The 17,065-nt window shown below is 46.2% G+C and overlaps 3 protein-coding genes across 6 annotated transcripts; 1 reads left to right on the top strand and 2 right to left on the bottom strand.

The window, feature by feature from the left end:
* Positions 1-1,763: 1,763 nt before the first annotated feature.
* ndufa11 (NADH:ubiquinone oxidoreductase subunit A11) lies at positions 1,764-6,609 on the bottom strand. Its single transcript, XM_061778095.1, has 4 exons — positions 6,452-6,609; positions 5,735-5,827; positions 3,404-3,526; positions 1,764-1,938 (listed from the first exon to the last, which is right to left on the bottom strand). The coding sequence occupies exons 1-4, from the start codon at positions 6,528-6,530 to the stop codon at positions 1,826-1,828; spliced, it is 408 nt and encodes a 135-aa protein (XP_061634079.1). The 5' UTR covers positions 6,531-6,609; the 3' UTR covers positions 1,764-1,825.
* Positions 6,610-7,761: 1,152 nt separating this feature from the next.
* Positions 7,762-9,643, bottom strand: mrpl55 (mitochondrial ribosomal protein L55). The gene is made up of 3 exons (XM_061778096.1): positions 9,492-9,643; positions 8,131-8,308; positions 7,762-8,055 (listed from the first exon to the last, which is right to left on the bottom strand). Exons 1-3 carry the CDS (start codon positions 9,527-9,529, stop codon positions 7,900-7,902), a joined length of 372 nt encoding a protein of 123 aa, XP_061634080.1. The 5' UTR covers positions 9,530-9,643; the 3' UTR covers positions 7,762-7,899.
* On the top strand, positions 9,640-14,808 carry ctns (cystinosin, lysosomal cystine transporter). 4 transcript variants are annotated; one of them, XM_061778077.1, is made up of 11 exons: positions 9,640-9,746; positions 10,433-10,484; positions 10,577-10,655; positions 11,494-11,584; positions 11,659-11,762; positions 11,826-11,963; positions 12,756-12,855; positions 12,936-13,055; positions 13,891-14,061; positions 14,156-14,273; positions 14,562-14,808. In XM_061778077.1, exons 2-11 carry the CDS (start codon positions 10,445-10,447, stop codon positions 14,702-14,704), a joined length of 1,104 nt encoding a protein of 367 aa, XP_061634061.1. In that variant the 5' UTR covers positions 9,640-9,746; positions 10,433-10,444; the 3' UTR covers positions 14,705-14,808. The 4 variants fall into 4 exon arrangements, with proteins under 4 accessions (XP_061634061.1, XP_061634063.1, XP_061634064.1 ...); XM_061778078.1 differs by having other exon boundaries at positions 9,654-9,746; positions 10,424-10,484; XM_061778079.1 differs by lacking the exons at positions 11,494-11,584; positions 11,659-11,762; positions 11,826-11,963.
* The last annotated feature ends 2,257 nt before the right edge of the window (positions 14,809-17,065 follow it).

The raw sequence follows: 17,065 nt of genomic DNA, 5'->3' as shown, positions 1-17,065 counted from the left end.
GTCGTGAAAATACGGTATGTATCATTATTGCTGATATCGGATCGGACCGATATCGGCTAGAATTCAAGGCTGCAAAGTCGGTAGCGGATGGAAAGTGAAAGAGTTGGAGCGGGACATCCCTAAAATGTATGTTTAAATGGACAAATGAGTGAATGGATGAAGGAATAAATTGATGATCTCATCAAGATCATTCATTCATTCATTCATTTTCCTCCGCTTATCTGAGGTCGGGTCACGGGGGGAGCAGGCAAGCCCAGACTTCCTTTTCCCCAGCCACTTCCTCCAGCTCTTCCAGGGTCTCCTCCCGGCGTGCCCGGAACACCTCACCGGGGAGGCATCCTAATCAGATGCCCGAGTATTGAAGTATTCTCCCCACCGACAGCCGCCTCAGCAATGGTCCACTCGGAATCCATGTCCCCCGCCTCCCCCGAGACGTGGGTGAAGTTCTGCCGGAGGTGGGAGTTGAAACTCCTTCTGACAGGGGATTCCGCCAAACGTTCCCAGCAGACCCTCACAATACGTTTGGGCCTGCCGGGTCGGACCGGCATCTTCCCCCACCATCGGAGCCAACTCACCACCAGGTGGTGATCGGTTGACAGCTCCGCCCCTCTCTTCACCCGAGTGTCCGAGACATGCGGCCGCAAGTCCGATGACACGACCACAAAGGCGATCGTCGAACTGCGACCTAGGGTGTCCTGGTGCCGAGTGCGCGTGTGGACAGCCTTATGCTTGAACATGGTCTTTGTTATGGACAAGCCGTGATGAGCACAGAAGTCCAATAACAGACCACCGCTCGGGTTCTGATTGGGGGGGCCGTTCCTCCCAATCACGGCCCTCCAGGTCTCGCTGTTATTGCCCACGTGAGTATTGAAGGTCCCTCAACAGAACGATGGCGTCCCCAGCGGGAGTGCTCTCCAGCACCCCCTCCAAGGACTCCAAAAAGGGTGGGTCCTCTGAACTGCTGTTTGGTGCATAGGCACAAGCAACAGTCAGGACCCCCCCCCCCCCACCCAAAGGCGGAGGGAGGTAACCCTCTCATCCACTTGGGTGAACCCCGACGTACGGGCGCCGAGCCGGGGGGGGGGGGGCAATAAGTATACCCGCACCTGTGACTTTCCCTTTAGGATTACCCGAATGTCTTTATATAAAAAAACAAACAAGTAAAATAGACATTTAAAAGGCACATAATAGATCAAATAGTTCTATTGCAAATAAATGATAAATATTCTGATGTTGATCAAATAAAAGGAAAGAAAAAAGCTGTCTGGCGCCTGAGGAGACGCAGTTTTTTTTTGACAGTTGTCAAACATTGTTTTTGACAGCCGAGTCTTAACTGTAATTATAACCTGCACGATCACAACTTGGCTGCCCGTTCTTGCTTGAACAATTAACCTTTGCGGAATGCGGGAAGAGGAAACAAACAAAGAAAGATCACGAGCCAGAACCTTTGACTGCAAGGCGGACGGGCTAACCGCAAGACACGATCCAACTCGCGCGCCGAAAACCCGACAGGGAATCCGTACTGACCTTCTGTGACGACGGACATGTTTCTGAGGTGGTCCTCTCCTTCTTCTTCTTCTTCTTCAAGCGGCGCCAGATCAATGATTAGTCAAGTGAGAGTTTGACCGTGCCGATGACTTCACTTCCTGCTCCCGCGCATGGTCGCCGGCTAACCGGGGCGTAAACGCTGAAAGTTCAAAGGGAGAAAACAGCAGCAAAGACGCAGCTCGACTCGTTTGGCAACAAACAGGACGACGCGTGGCTTTGTCACGACACAACTTTATTATTTCATCACACGCGTTCATTTACAAAGTTTGGATCAGCGTCACAGTTTAGGAGGTCCAACCAGTCTCCAGCCCTCCATTTTGGACACTTTGCCAAAGAAGGCCAGCGCTCCCAGACCCAAACACGCCGACGTGCCCGTTGCCGCACTGTGAGCTACATGCGTGCACACAGACACACACACGGAAAAATGAGGAAACACGTCACCAAGAATTCACAACAACTTCAGACAAATAAACCCCCAAAAGATTCATTCTGCAAACCAAATCAAATCTAACATGTCATGTAAATAAATCTTACAATGTTGTTGAGATGTCAGGATGTCAACAGTCATATTGATGATGTCACCATTCATATTGATGATTTCACAAGTCTTGATATCAGTGACGTAACGGGTCATGTCAAGAGTCATGATGATGTCACCGGTCATGATGTTGACGTTGATTCGTGAATTTGTGGAAGTCACCACCCATTACGGTCATGATGACGTGACGATTTGGCTAATCACGCCGATGACGTCAACGAGGCATCGGGGCCTTTTCACAGCGCACTGTCGACGCACCTTTGACTTTCCCCTTCGTTGTGTTTGTGCCAAGGGATCGCATCGTGGCAAGCGTAGAACATTTTCGATTCTGGAGCGCCGTGGCGGCGACGTCAAAAAGCGCCTCCAAAAGGAGAGGGGCTGGCGGAGTGACTTCTGAGCGCTACTTTGGACTTTGTACTGTAAACGGCAAGGGACAACGGAGGAAGTCATAATAAATGCAGTGTGCCACTATCCCGAGCTTTGAGACAATAGAGGAAAAATGATACAGCGAGCACGACGTCTCTGTGTTTTTCGTGGAAATGTAGCTCACGAGCGAGCTTATAAGGTCCGAGATCCTGCCGTGAAATTAGTACGGGATGCGCGGGCTCCCTTTCCCTTTGTTTCTTCTTGTTGTTGTTGTTGTTCTGTTGCTGCTCCTCCAAATAAGCTCTCTTTTGCAGCAAAGCCAAATACATATTTTGATGAGTTGCAGTCTACACAGCGGGGAAAGCCTCCTGACTTCCTCGTGGGCCTCTACGTCGGCGCTTCCAAATTTGAGAGTGTGAGCTGTGAAAAGATCTCCAAGATGATGTTGTCACTAATTAAATTGATGTCAGTAATCACAATGTCAATAATTAAAGTTATCATGTGCCCTGCGATTGGCTGGCAAGCAGTTCGGGGCGTACCCCGCCTCCTGCCCGATGATAGCTGGGATAGGCTCCAGCACGCCCGCGACCCGCGTGAGGAGAAGCGGCTCAGAAAATGGATGGATGGATGTTACGACTCATTCCAATGATGTCATTAATGATAATGAAGTCATTAGCATTAGCTTGATGATCTCACCAATCATTATGTCCTCGTTAATGAGCATTGTGTCACTAGCTATTATGATGTCACTGATCACAATGATGTCATTAGCCACGACGACAATGCCACTAGTCGCGATGACGTCGCTATTTGCAACGTCACTTGACATGATAATGATGTCACTCCTGACGACGTCGTCACGGGCCACGGTGACCGTTAGGATGTCAGTAGCACAGCAATGATGTCATAAGTGAAAAGAAGGCCCAAGAGCGCCCCCTGCCCGCTACTTACTCCTGGCACCCAGGAAGATACCCGAAGCACATCCGCCCACAAAGTAGTTGAGCGGATCGTCCGGAGCCTCGCGAGCCTGAGCGCTGAGACACGTCGCCATGCCGAAGATGGCGCCCATCGCCGCTGGTGGCACACGTGAGAAAACACGGCGGATAGAGCCGTCAATTAATCGTTACACTCGCACGTCCGGTACGTTTCCATGGGAACAACATACCCACGGTAACAGTCGTGTTTATGGTCACATACCCGACGTAACAGTAATGTGTATGATAACGTAACCATGGTAACATAGCCATTAGGGCTGGGGGAAAATAAATAAAATTGTCTAACTCGGCTAAGTCGACCACAAAAATTGATCATTGCAAACATTTTGATTAAAGCATATTTGCGCTGCATAGAAGCATTTGGCCACCGTCTGCGTTTACCGCGCAGAGATTGTTGCAGACTGACGCAGGGTTGGGCCGGTGAAAATAGTGCCAAAAACGACAGAGGTGCATCTGCAAACGATTTTTAAGACACTATTAGAGGTGTGATATACATGGTGCATGACTGAGCTGAATGGTAGTTAGTTTGTTTACCTAAAATGGTCATTGCGAGTGTCCTAATGCTAATCGTGCTTGCTAACCACTTAGTATTGGCTAATTTTGTTGTCTCAAACATTTATACCATACACTCAGTACCAACATATGCAGTTTAAGGATAGAAGTACATCCCTCGCAAATGAGTAAAATTAGTAGCAAAAAATTAAAATATAAAACATAAAATAAATAAATAAATGTTTGGGGGGGGGGGGGGGGGGGGGCGATTGCTCAAGTACTTGATGGAATAGTCGATAGGATAATCAATTCTAAAAAGACTCAATAGTGACCGTCATTGGTAAAGTAACAACGTATCCACGGTAACAGTCCTGTTTACGGGGATGTACCCATTAGGAATAGGTTTTTCGTGGAAATGTAGCTCACGACCGCTACCAAGTACGAATACAAGTACTTACATTTGAGTACTCGCCGATATAGACTACCGATATTTGATAATGTAATTCCATTATGTCTCGCAATTTTGATGGAAATGTGGTTTTATTTAAAAATATATTGTTTAAAAAAAACATGGCATGAGTTTCGCTCGACTAGAACACTTTGTTTATTATTACTGGTAAGGGTGTGCCTTTTTGTGTGGTGGGCGCGTCAGAACCGGTATCAGCCCGACATATTCATGATACAATTAGGCATGATTATTTCATAATAAGCATAATTACATTGTATAATTTAAGCCTTTAAGAAAATATTACAGTGGAACCACGGGTTACAAACTTAATTCGTTCCGTGACCCTGTTTGTAACCTAAAACAGTCTTAAACCGAGCTAATGTTTCCCACTGAAATGAATATGCCGTAATTTCTTGTGTAAAATGCGCATTTCCCCTCCCCCCCAAAAAAATTCTAAAGTCAGTAGTGTGCATTATACATAGGTATAGGGGAAAATGAAAAAAACTCACATATTATAAATGCATGCCGCCATCTAGAGGTTATGAGCAAGTTACAACTTAATTTCAATGTTGATGCTTGGCCTTCTATGGGAACGTTGCCTCTCCCAATATGGCTGCGTCGTAAGCACGTGGGTTAGCCGAGGGCGCTGGCGTAGCTAGTGTTCCTATCTACGTGGACAGCTATTTTAATGTGATTACGCCGACATTAATTGTTCGTTATTTTAATTAAAGAGATGCTACAATTCAATAAATGGCGTACATACTGTAAATAGTATTTTTGGGCGAAAACAAAATGTTTTCCGGACTTTTTTGCTTTACCACGTCAATCACAAATGCTATAAGATTTGCGTTTTAATGATCAGGCATGTGGCGTTCCACCTTACGGCACGAAGCAGACAACTAGTTTTCGAAACGGAGACAATAATGGTCACGCAGCACGAGTAGAACCACGACATAGATCCTTCCCTTCGTCCATACCAAAATCGTTCACAAACTCAAAATAATAATATGTAACAAGAGGTAAGTTTTTTACAGAAATTTTGGATGTAACCTAAACTGTTCATAAACAGAGTGGTTTGCAACCCAAGGTTCCACTATACTTTGTGTTGTGAGTTGTTTTGTGTGTGAAAAAGAAATAATATGTTGATTCCATCGTATTTATATATGTCAGGGGCCGTACTGGCCCAGGCCACCGTTAATGTTAATGAACCCTGATAAGATCTTATTATAATTGAATGTGTTTTCAATTTTATGCACCATCTTTATTAAGTACAGCACGTTGTTACAGAGGGTAACAATAATGTTGACGTAACCGCAGTAACAGTCATGCAGGCGGTCAGGTACGTACCCATGGTAACTGTGACGTTTCCAGCCCGCTGTAAAGCTTCCATCGCAGTGTCGGGCTGGAAGGCTACGATGTGATAGGCCGAGCCCACCAGACCTGAAAAGGCAAAAGTTAAGATGAGACAGTGCGTCAAAATCAGCAAATTATGATTCATAATCTGTCTTATTCAAGAGAATTTTTGATGTGGTTGTGGCGAATATGTTGTCTTGTGCCAGCCTTAAAACTACCGACATCTAGTGTTCAAAAATTCTGTCTAATATGAAAAAAAAAAAAACATCACAAAATGCATTTTTTCACTTGCTATTCATTAGCTCATTTTCGTTCACAATGTCAGCAAAGCTATGAGGACACGTTTTCAGAGCGTTTCTTCTCAGTATGAAGACTTGCCAAGTCCATAAAAGCGCGAAATATGTTTTATGTGCAGTTTATTTCGTTGTGGGAGGTTTTCAAAACGAAAATGTATTTTTTTCCTTCTTCTCAAGGGGTTGAATCCGTACTTTTACTTGAACCACTCTTTAAACAGTAAATATCTGTACTTCGACCACCTCTATGATTAATAACTAATGATTTGAATGCGGTAAACACTTTGGTCCTTAAGACATTTAAACTCAGAGCGTTAACATTAGCTACAAGAACGCGACGTAACTTCGCGTTGGCGGCTCAGGAACGTTCAGCTTGTCGAGCGTTTCGCACAAATTGTTCACTATGTCCAATATTCACCCAAAGTGGTGGCAAGCTTGGTTGTTATCCATGTTTTTTGCACGCAGTCGGTGCCCTCTGGAACGTCCCAGTAGCCCATTGCTCACTTTAGCAAGGACAAGCGCAAGCGAAAACGGAAGCGGCGTACATTGCATTTCCGCCACCTACTGCACGGGGGTAGAACTTTTTTTGTTTGTTTTTCAGATGATCCCTGCAGGTTGAAGGGATTAAAAAAAAAAAAAAAAAAAAACAACGTTGGTGGTTGCTCCGCCCTAATATTATATTATGTTTTTATACTGTATGCCGGACAATATAGTTTATTAAAACATTGACGAAAAATCCCTGCGTTCAGAATCATTCACTCATTCCCTACTCCCTAGTTACAATTCATTTTCATTGTTTCTTGATTGTTTGTTACATAATATTGTAGTTTCGAGAGATGGTAACTTTTGGGTTTTCGTCTTGCTGTTAGCTAAAATCATCAAAAAATTTATGTATACATTAAAAAAAATCCCGACATATTTCAGTGTGTGTGTGTGTAGTTCATCTGTTTCACTTCTTGAACTAAATTAAGTGTTTGACACAAATTTTTTAGATGTACCTGAAGTCTTGTAAATTTGACACAGCACAGAGAAGTGTTGTGAACTTGTGACCAACCCTGCCAAATTTGAATGATTTAAAAAAAAATCCCAGAATATAAAAACAAGGCTGACAAATGGTGAAAAATCAAGGCATTGTCTCCGAGATCAAACGCCGCTGAATGCGTGAAACCACCAAAAAATAGATGCCATTTTATCTCACATCTTTTCTATGCCGACACATCCCGACGTGCTTGAGCCACGAAAATATGTCTGCTTAAAGCCTCCGGTGGCTGAAATATATCCCACTGGGTCGTCGCGGCCTGGATGTGCTAGCTCGTGTGCTAATAGGGTTGGGCCGAGTCGGAATTTGCAATAGCGCCGGATACGCGCTAATGTGAATAATGCACTTAAGTTCTAAGATGGTGGATGTGTCACTGGGCACCATTTTAGCCATGCCCAAAAAACAGGAAAACTGAAATATATGAACACACCCCATCTCCACCCTTCAGTGCGACATCGCTGTCAGTCTTTTCACATTTTCAGGAATTATCATCAAACATGTAATTGTATTTAGAAACTTTACGGGATCTATAATCTGTATACCTATAGTCTGTAAACCATTGTGATTTTGTTATTCTGCCTTTAAGTAAAACAATTCCATTGACTTTGCCACCAATCACCAAATGTCCTACAATGTTTATTTCAATACTGAAAAATATGAAGCAAAGTTCATAAAGACAAATGACAGAATGGTGTTTAAGTGTTCTTTAATGGACACACACACAAATATAAATGCCAGAAAGCACTGTTCCATAAAGTGAATAGGTAATCCACTATGCAGACTTTTGGAAAAAAAATAAAAATAAAATCTTAACACAGACCGTTTTCTTAATATTTCTTCTTGTTCCAGAATTGGCTGTACTTGTCCACCTTGAAGTCATCCTCGTAGTGGACCGTGGTCTCGTTCACAGTCTTCTTGACTTCTCGCTTCTTCTGACGACTACGGCGCTCCTCCTCCGACAACGTGGAAAGATCCACTGGCATCTAGCAAAACAAAAAAAGAAAAACAAAAACACACATTCAACTTGAAGACAAACACGTGACAATAAGACCAAATACCATGAGGATGCGTCTGGGTTCTTTGTATCGGATGTTGACAGTGGCGCCGTCGGGTCGCACCAGCATCACCGGGTACAAGCGTTCGTATTTCTGCCGACTGCAGCGCACCACCGACGTCCTGTTGGAGTTGAGACGTGCGGGCAGAGCGCGGGTGAGGCACGTCGGCCTTAAGAAACACCTGGACGCACACACAACGTGAAGAACACATCCAAATTACAGAACAACAATCCGATCTTTGAGATCGGAACTCGGTCCGATGTCAGCAAAAAAAAAAAACGAGGATCGGATCGGACTGGATCTAAAATCTCCCATTTGACCACTCTGATAGAATCGGTTCATTCCATACGCCGCTCCAGCACTTCTCTCCAGCAACGCCCAGATGGCAAGCTCCAAATTCTGAACATCCATTTTCTTAGCAGTAAAATAAGCGCTAAAAACCATCAGTGCAAAGGTGCAAGCAATCGTTGACCTTGTTAGCTGTCTGAATGTTGGCATAGACGTCTTTTTTGGGCTGTGGGACTCCTGGGGCAGCTGATGGGTACCGGCTGGCCAAGCGGAATGCGGCTTTGGTGGTCGCTGAGACAAAAACCCGGACATGGGAGGAGTTCGGTGAGGCCATGGAGAACCACTGCCGGACGGCTTTGAGGAAATTCTGGTCCACAGTCCGGTGTCTCAGGAGGGGGAAGGAGTGCACCATCAACACTGTATAGTGGGGATGGGGCACTGCTGACCTCGACTCGGGACGTTGTGAGTCGGTGGGAAGAATACTTCGAAGACCTCCTCAATTCCACTGACACGCCTTCCCATGGGGAAACGGAGTCTTAAATACTTATTTTCCACCAGAATTTGCTCATAAAATTTGCTTTAAAAATCCGACAATGTGATTTTCTGGATTTTTTTCCCCCGTCTCATTTTGTCTCTCATAGGTCAGGTGTACCTATGATGAAAGTTACAGGCCTCTCTCATCTTTTTAAGTGAGCGAACTTGCACAATTGGTGGCTGACTAAATACCTTTTTTTGCCCCACTGCATATTACTAAATCCAGAAAAACAGCCCGTTTTCTTCCCATTTTGTGTACCGGGAAATAGGTAAGTGAATTTAGCGGAATGCCACCGAAATCGCGTTATGATCGATAAACAGAATTGACTTGATTTAAACCAGCAAATAAATAACTACATAACGTGCATTTTGCAGCCTAGTTAGTGGGCTTCAAACCGAGGAGTAAACAAATAACGAAACTGTAATAAAAATCACCTTTACACCAAAATTATTTGTCTTGGTGCCTATGAGGTGACCTTTGCTGTCCAATACCAAACAAAATAAGACATAATAACATAAACATAAAACAAAAGGTATCTTACCCGGAGAACAAGCGATGTGTGTTATTTACGAAAGACATGCTCGCGACGAGCAAAACGGGCTCATCGGAAAGGATGCTAACATAACCCGGAAGTTAAACCACTAGCCAGGAAGTCGACAGACGAAATGTCCTCCCCGGAAACAAAACAAAAAACAAACAAAAAACGGCAGCGGTATAAACGTTCCGGCTTGTGTTAAAAAAAAAAAGAAAAACTTGTCATGTGACCTGCGCAACGTCAAGGAACATCTTCCCCGTGGTGAGTTCAAGTGTGTCTCTCGCTCAAAAAGCCAATAATCTACGAATTATAGTCAAGTTACAATGGTGGTTTTTATGTGATGTGTTTACGAATGAATGTGTTTTGTCCTACTGTAGAGTTGTTTTACTTTATTACAGTTTCTTTTCGAGTTACACTTGGTATGTGATCGTTTTGCTATAAAATGAGTGTCAGTACGGTGACGCTTAACTATTTTTATGACATTCCTGGCGTGTCCGTTCTTAAATGTGTGTGTGTGTTTGTTTTTAATTTGTATTGGTGTGTGTGTGTACACACGTGTTTGTTTTTGTTTGTCTGTGTGGGGGAAATGCTTGAGTGTATGTTTGTTTGTTCCTCTGTGTGTGTGTGTGGGGGGGTGGACATATGTGTGTGTATGTGCATTGTTTTATGTTTCTGCATGTTGTTTTTTGTTTGTTTGTGTATGTATGTGTGTGTGGGGGGGTGTTTGTTCCTCTGTGTGTGTGTGGGGGGGGGTGGACATATGTGTGTGTATGTGCATTGTTTTATGTTTCTGCATGTTGGTTTTTGTTTGTTTGTGTATGTATGTGTGTGTGGGGGGGGAGGGGGGAATGATGTGTGTGTTTGTGTTTGTTTGCATTGTTGTGTGTTTCTGAATGTGTGTGTGTGTGTGTGTGTGTGTGTGTGTGTGTGTGTGTGAGAGTGTGTAGTCAGGTGCAGCGATGTGGCTCGTGCAGGCGCTGCTGCTGGCCAACATCTCAGGTGACTCTCCTGCCAAACGAATGTTCCAAATGAAAGCGCTTTCCAAACGAGCGTGCGACATCGTGATGATGTCTTTTCTCTGCCTGACGCAGAGTCACAAGTGTCGCTGTCCGCCCCGGAGGAGGTGACGCTCCAAGAACGCTCCAGTGCCAACCTTACCATCACCTCCAGGTGAGCACATGAAAGCTCGCCTTTGTAGATTTGTCAGTCATCTGGGTCACGCCAGTCCACACAAGTAGACACGACGTGGGAGTAACTAATTATACATAGCGAGATTACATAAAGCGGCACGGCGGGCGACTGGTTAGAGCGTCTGCCTCATAGTTCTGAGGACCGGGGTTCGATCCCCGGCCCCGCCTGAGCGGAGTTTGGATGTTCTCCCCGTGGCTGCGTGGCTTTTCTTCGGGCACTGCGGTTTCCTCCCACATCCCAAAAACATGCATGCTAGGTTGATAGACGACTCTAAATTGGCCGTAGGTGTGAATGTTTTTTTTTTTCTGTGCGCCCTGCGATTGGCTGGAAAGCCAGTTCTGGGTATACCCCGCCTCCTGCTCAACGATCGCTGGGATAGGCTCCAGCACGCCCGCGACCCGCGTGAGGAGAAGCGGCTCAGAAAATGGATGGACGGACGGACGGATGGACATTACATAATTCAATTACAAAAATGTATGTAATTGTAATCCATGTGTAATTAAATTACAGGTGCTTTTGGAAATTTCCACAATTCCAATTTTATTAACATTTGAAAAATAGCCACAAAAGCCCCCCCCACATCACTTCCTTCTTCTAAAGCCGACGCTTGTGATTGGCTCTCGCTGGTCATGTGCCTTTCCCAGCCACCGTACATTTTCAACAGGGTAACTCGCAACCAAGTAGATTCCCAAAGTCCTTTTTCCGACACCGGCGGACGTAAGGCAGAACCCGTATTCGGTACACATTCCGACAGCGCTACAAAATGGCCGACCCACGACATCGTGATCCCCATCGCCGCCCGCGTGTGTCTTTCCAGCATGCCGCTTTCGCAGGCGCTGGCGATCCATCTGAACGTCACCTACAGCTCCAAGGCCGACTCCTCGCGGATCGTCAGCTTGCCGGAGCAGGTGAGGCCCGAAAGCCAATCGAAAAACTCCATCCAATCCCGCCGCGTCGCACCCACACGACGACTGTCGCTTAGGTGACGCTGCCCGCCGCGGCCACGTCGGTCACGTTCACGGTGACGGCCCTCGCCGCCGGTCAGGTGACCACGTACCTGCTGAGCAACGGCACGGAAAGCCACAGGTGAGCGGCGTCAGGAGGCGGCAGAGGGGCCGCCTTCTGACGCCGGGTCCGGTGTCTCCGCAGCTCAGTGCCCCGTCTGCGCTTCCTGGTGGTCCACAGCAATGCGGTGGCGGTACTCAGCGAGGTCGTCGGGTGGTTCTACTTCCTGGCCTGGTCCGTGTCCTTCTACCCGCAAGTCTGGGAAAACTGGAGGCACAAGAGGTAGCGACAGAACGATATGTTTTTGCAGGGCCGATACCGATTTATTAAACATCTTTTCAGATTTGCAACATGCAATATTTAAAAAAAAAAAAGTCGAACAAAACGTCTTCCACGATTGTCAGACCACAACCACCAAATCTTGCCGTGTCTCGGTCAGACAGTGGCAACGCGACAGCGCGTCTTTTACCATCACCATCAAATCAAACTCTGTCGGAGAGGCGGGACCAGAAAACGCGTCGCCGGTCAACGTGACCGGATACACTCGTTACCGTGGCGACGGCAGCAACAATGTATTGTGGGGGGGGACAAACGTGCGGTGTTCGGGAGAGGACGTTCGCATACTTTGAATACGATGCGGCTCGCAAGCAGGCGACCAAAACGTTATGTGCCCTAGCAAGCTAGCGCTAGCGTTAACGGTCGCACGTAAACAAGCCGCCGTTCTGCCGAATCATGCTCGAAAATGTCGGCAAACAGCGGTTTGTGCGCGTGAATAAAAACACGGAGGAGGCGATGCGCCGGTCACAGCACGCAATCCTATCGGTCGAGCTCGAGAGTTGTCGTCGATATGTCAGCTATCCGGAAAACTCAACCACGCCGGACGTTTCATTTTGGCGTCGCAGGGCCAAATCGTTGGTTCCGGATTATGTGACACTACATGAAGTTTTGTCATTCTGTCGATCTGCTCGGGCCAATATCGAGGGCTAAAGTCCTGCAGTCTGATCGAGGCAATATCGGCGCCCATCGCTGGTGTATCTCTAATTTCACGCGACGTTTTGACGGTTGCCGTTCCAGCGTGGTGGGCCTGAACTTTGACTACCTGGTGCTCAACCTGACCGGGTTCTTCGCCTACAGCGTCTTCAACGTCGGCCTCTTCTGGGTGGCGTCCATCAAGGTGACGCCTTTGCCCGCCCGTCACGCGTCAGGTCGGGTGACGTGTCACGTGATTTCACACGCCCACTTCCTGCCCCCCAGGAGGAATTCCTGCAGAGGAACCCCAACGGCATCTACCCCGTCAAGGTCAACGACGTCTTCTTCAGCCTGCACGGCTTCCTGCTGTCTCTGTTCTACGTGGGCCAGGCTGCCGTCTACGAGGTGGCTGCCGCTTCCCTTTTCGCTGGTTCTCTCCAGTCACTTTGCAGGATCTCTGTGTGAAAGGGGTCCCGGGAGAAGCATTTCCTGGCTTTCCCCCGCCCATGTCCTCGTTGTGTTTAACTGGCGCCGACGCTGCGGAAGTGCTGTATTGGAGTCGGAACATGACGGTGGTCACTTGTGCGGTATGGCTGCGTGAAAGTGCCCGAGATTCTTGACTGCATTCTGCGTGAAAGGCAAAGATTGATCATTGTTGGATCTTCTGTTATGGCTCAGTTATGCAGAGTCTGTGCTGGAAAGATCCGTTTTTTCTTGCTTCAGTATGTGTGGAAGGCACAGGCGGAGCTCCGTTACGGCTCTGAGGTGCAGTATCTCTGCGTAAAAGTGCACACAGAATGCCAATGGGTTCAGTGTGGAAGGCAAAGACACTGACTCTTCTGTTACCGCACAACTGCTGCATCAGAGCGCCATCTCTGTGTGAAAGCTCACACAATTCCTCACTGGGTTCCGTGCGAAATGCCCAGGCATATCTCCCGTCACGGCTCAGATTCGGCAATTATGCAATCTTTGTGTGAAAGCGGTGTGAAGTTTTAACACCCGACACTCACTTCTCCTGCCCCGCTTGTGTGGAAAGCAATTGTTGTACGACAGGATGCAGTGTTGACGTGTGAAAGCGCAACCAGTTTTAGCAATAGCCCGCGTTTGCTGGGTTGTGTATGAAATGCGTAGGCAGATCTTCAGTCACGGCGCTGATGCTGCGGTACTGCGGCATCTCCGCGTGAAAGCGCGCTCGCTCCTCAAAGGCGAATCGGATCAGATGCTGGATCTTGTGTCGCAGAGGGGGGGGCAGAAGGTGTCGTGGACGGCCCGCATCCTGCTGCTGATCGGCTGGTCGTTTGCGGGCGTCACCTTGTTCCTGGCCGTCTTCCGGCGCCTCGGCTGGCTGGACTACCTGTACTTCTTCTCCTACATCAAGCTGGCCGTCACGCTGGTCAAGTACGTGCCGCAGGTAGGTCCTCCCTCCACTTCTCGATGGGCGTGAGGCGGGAATTCATTCCGGGGAAGGAATACTCCAATGTAATTGCGAGTCTCGCCGCCGTCAGGCCTTCATGAACTACCGGCGAAAGAGCACGGACGGCTGGAGCATCGGCAACGTGCTGCTGGACTTCAGCGGCGGCCTGCTCAGCATCTTGCAGATGATCTTGGAGTCCTACAACAACGGTGACGCGCCTTCGCCTTCGCTCAAAATCCGCAAGTAGTCGTTCGGGAGTATTCCGTGAAAGGTTTCCGCCCGAGAGTCAACTGTATAGTCCGCTTTGGGAAAATGCGTCCGTAGTGATTCGGGAGTAGGGAACGAGCGGATGACTGCGTTGGGAATCATTCGCTCTTTCCGACTCCTGAATCACGACAAAGACATTTTCCTTTGTAGACTCCCAAAACACGAGAGAGATTTTTATATAGCAGACCAACCCCCCCCCAAAAAAAACGTGACGCCTTTCCTGTGTGCAGACGAGTGGCGCCTGATCTTCGGGGACCCCACCAAGTTCGGCCTGGGTCTCTTCTCGATGCTCTTCGACACGCTCTTCATCGTTCAGCATTACTGCTTGTACCGCTCGCAATACCGGGAGATCGGACGCAGCCGGAGCGAGTGAAGCGCCGCCTGACCTCCCCGCCGACCCCTTGACCTCCCGACCTCCTGACCTCCTGGCACTTTTAACGCACAAACGTGTTGGAAAATAAATGTATACATGCGGAACATGTTGGTAGTTCACGTTTCTTGTTGCAGTCTGACTGATCGTTTGACTGAACTTTTTTCGTTTTTCGCGGCTAATGGGGACCAGAACCCCCCGCGAAAGGTGAAAAACCGCAAAGTAGGATTTATTTTTTGGGAGTTTTCTTCCTCACTTGCAGACTTGGTCATCTCAAGCAGGTCTTCATCTGTCGGCGGGTCCGAGCGGCAAACGATGAGGGCGCTGACGTCTTCTCCCGTCGTGTCGACAAATCCTTCATCCCTTATGACGCGAGCCGGCCTCGCCGCTGAGTGATGAACTTCGTGCGCCACGTTCGGCCATCATTTCTTCCAGCTCGAATTGACGCTCTCACTTTTCGTGTCCTTTAATGCTTGCTGGATATTAGACAAACGTGAGGCAATGTGGTAACTACAATGTGGTAAATCCTTCGTTGTCGTCGTCCACCGGCGAGACGAGGCCCTCCGTCGTGGAGCGAGCGAGGCACCAATGACACCTTGAATTAGAGATGTGGCGTTCGGGGGCAGAAACTCTATCGGCGTATATATGAAGGGAAACCTTCTCTCTCGCGCATCAACATGAAACAATATTGCTGCCGATATGGCTGTATTTTTTCATTTTGATTTTTTTCATTTATTTCTTTTTTTTTTGAAAAAGTGAGATTTTTTTTCTGGATTTTCTTGTTTTTTCAAAAATATTAAATGATTTTTTTTTCCAAAATACGTTTTTTTTTTTTTTTTTTGCCTTAATTTAATACAAAAATGTTTACAATATACATTTTCTTCTAAAAATAAAAGCATTTTTTTTTCTTGGGAACATTTTTTTTGACGTCTTCTTTCCCTGAGAAAATCCAGATCTTTTTTCTAACAAGAATAAATGGACTCTCTTGAGAAAAATCTAGCTTCCCCAAAAGATACAGTTTCTTTCTTGATGTTTTATCAATCTTGAAAAAAAGGCTCTTCTTTAATCATTTTGAAATGTTTTTTTCTTGAGAAACAATAAATACATAAATACTACTTTTTCCTTAGTTTTTTTCTTTTCAAAAATGTTTTCTTAAGTGAAATTCAATGACTGCCGCTTTCCTCCCGCATCCCAAAAACATGCATGAAGACTCTTAAATTGCCCGTAGGTGCGAATGTGACCGCATATGGTAGTTTCTATGTGCCCCGCGATTGGCTGGCGACCAGTCGAGGGTGGACCCCGCCTCTCGCCCGGAGTGAACTGGGATAGGCTCCAGCACGCCCGCGACCCGCGTGAGGAGAAGCGGCTCGGAAGATGGATGGATGAACGCTTATTTTCATCTCTCAAGGGGAAATTCATCTCACACGCTGCTATAGTTCATTTATTTTCAGTTCATTTTGTAAAGGGACATTCTGGAAAATTGCTTGAAATTATTCACATTGATACGCTATTTAACAATGTTAAAAAAAAAAAAACAACTCTGTACTATAGCATATAGCCCCAAATGTTAAAAAAATAGATCCTCTTTTATAGATCCCCAGAGAAGAAACTGGGACAGCAGTACAGGGTAAAGCAGCACGCAGCAATTACAAAGAAAATACAGATAATTTAAAAAACATTTTTTTTTTTTTTACAATGACTATTTATCCATCCATCCATTCTCTTAACTGCTTATCGTTACAATGATATATATATATATATATAAATCAGGTCAAATAAAAAAACTAATTACAACGTATAAAGCCGCTTCAATCCCAGTTTCAAAAGCACACCCAGCATTATTTTTACTTTGATATTTAGTAGTTGAGTAGTTTTGAAACGATGACTTGTACACTTGAGGAAAACGTTTGAGTTGATACTTGAACGACAGGAAGTCTTCTGAAGCGCAAATCTGTGCGTGCACAGCGTTCGTCAATGAGGCCAATGTTACTTTGCTTTTAGAAAGAGTACAAAGTACACAGCTTTAATCGAGTAAAATTCTGCATTTTTTAAAATTTTTCTTAAAAATGACAATTTTTTTGGGGTGAAAATTAGATTCCTGAAAGAAACATTTTTTGAAATAAAGGGAAATATGAAAATAATCCTTTTTTAATCTAACTTCTTTTCTCAAAAGTATATATTTTTTTATATTTAAATTTTTTTTATTTCTCCTTTCCTAATGCTCAGGTGAGGTGAAGGAGCGCTAACGAAGTGATCGGTTGAAACCCCGCCCACCACTAATTGGGACGCAGGTGTCAGGCGCTCGTCCTCCTCTGCGATTGGTTGTCGGCGCTCCTCAGCCTGGTTAAAGTGTGCGCGCGCTCA

The sequence above is a fragment of the Phyllopteryx taeniolatus genome, chromosome 7 (genome assembly GCF_024500385.1).
Source record: "Phyllopteryx taeniolatus isolate TA_2022b chromosome 7, UOR_Ptae_1.2, whole genome shotgun sequence".
NCBI lineage: Eukaryota > Metazoa > Chordata > Actinopteri > Syngnathiformes > Syngnathidae > Phyllopteryx > Phyllopteryx taeniolatus.
The sequence above is the reverse complement of the archived record's forward strand: the minus strand, read 5'-3'. Positions and strand labels throughout refer to the sequence as shown.

Excerpts from the sequence above, each read along its gene's own strand:
- ctns (XM_061778077.1), top strand. The coding sequence starts at position 10,445 with ATGTGGCTCGTGCAGGCGCTGCTGCTGGCCAACATCTCAG. Across the intron at positions 11,964-12,755 it reads GAAAACTGGAGGCACAAGAG|CGTGGTGGGCCTGAACTTTG; the intron begins GTAGCGACAGAA and ends TTGCCGTTCCAG. Across the intron at positions 14,062-14,155 it reads TGGTCAAGTACGTGCCGCAG|GCCTTCATGAACTACCGGCG; the intron begins GTAGGTCCTCCC and ends CGCCGCCGTCAG.
- mrpl55 (XM_061778096.1), bottom strand. The coding sequence starts at position 9,529 with ATGTCTTTCGTAAATAACACACATCGCTTGTTCTCCGG. Across the intron at positions 8,309-9,491 it reads ACACATCGCTTGTTCTCCGG|GTGTTTCTTAAGGCCGACGT; the intron begins GTAAGATACCTT and ends GTGTGCGTCCAG. Across the intron at positions 8,056-8,130 it reads AACCCAGACGCATCCTCATG|ATGCCAGTGGATCTTTCCAC; the intron begins GTATTTGGTCTT and ends TTGTTTTGCTAG.
- ndufa11 (XM_061778095.1), bottom strand. The coding sequence starts at position 6,530 with ATGGGCTACTGGGACGTTCCAGAGGGCACCGACTGCGTGCAAAAAACA. Across the intron at positions 3,527-5,734 it reads AAACGTCACAGTTACCATGG|CGGCGATGGGCGCCATCTTC; the intron begins GTACGTACCTGA and ends GTGTGCCACCAG. Across the intron at positions 1,939-3,403 it reads TATCTTCCTGGGTGCCAGGA|CTCACAGTGCGGCAACGGGC; the intron begins GTAAGTAGCGGG and ends GCACGCATGTAG.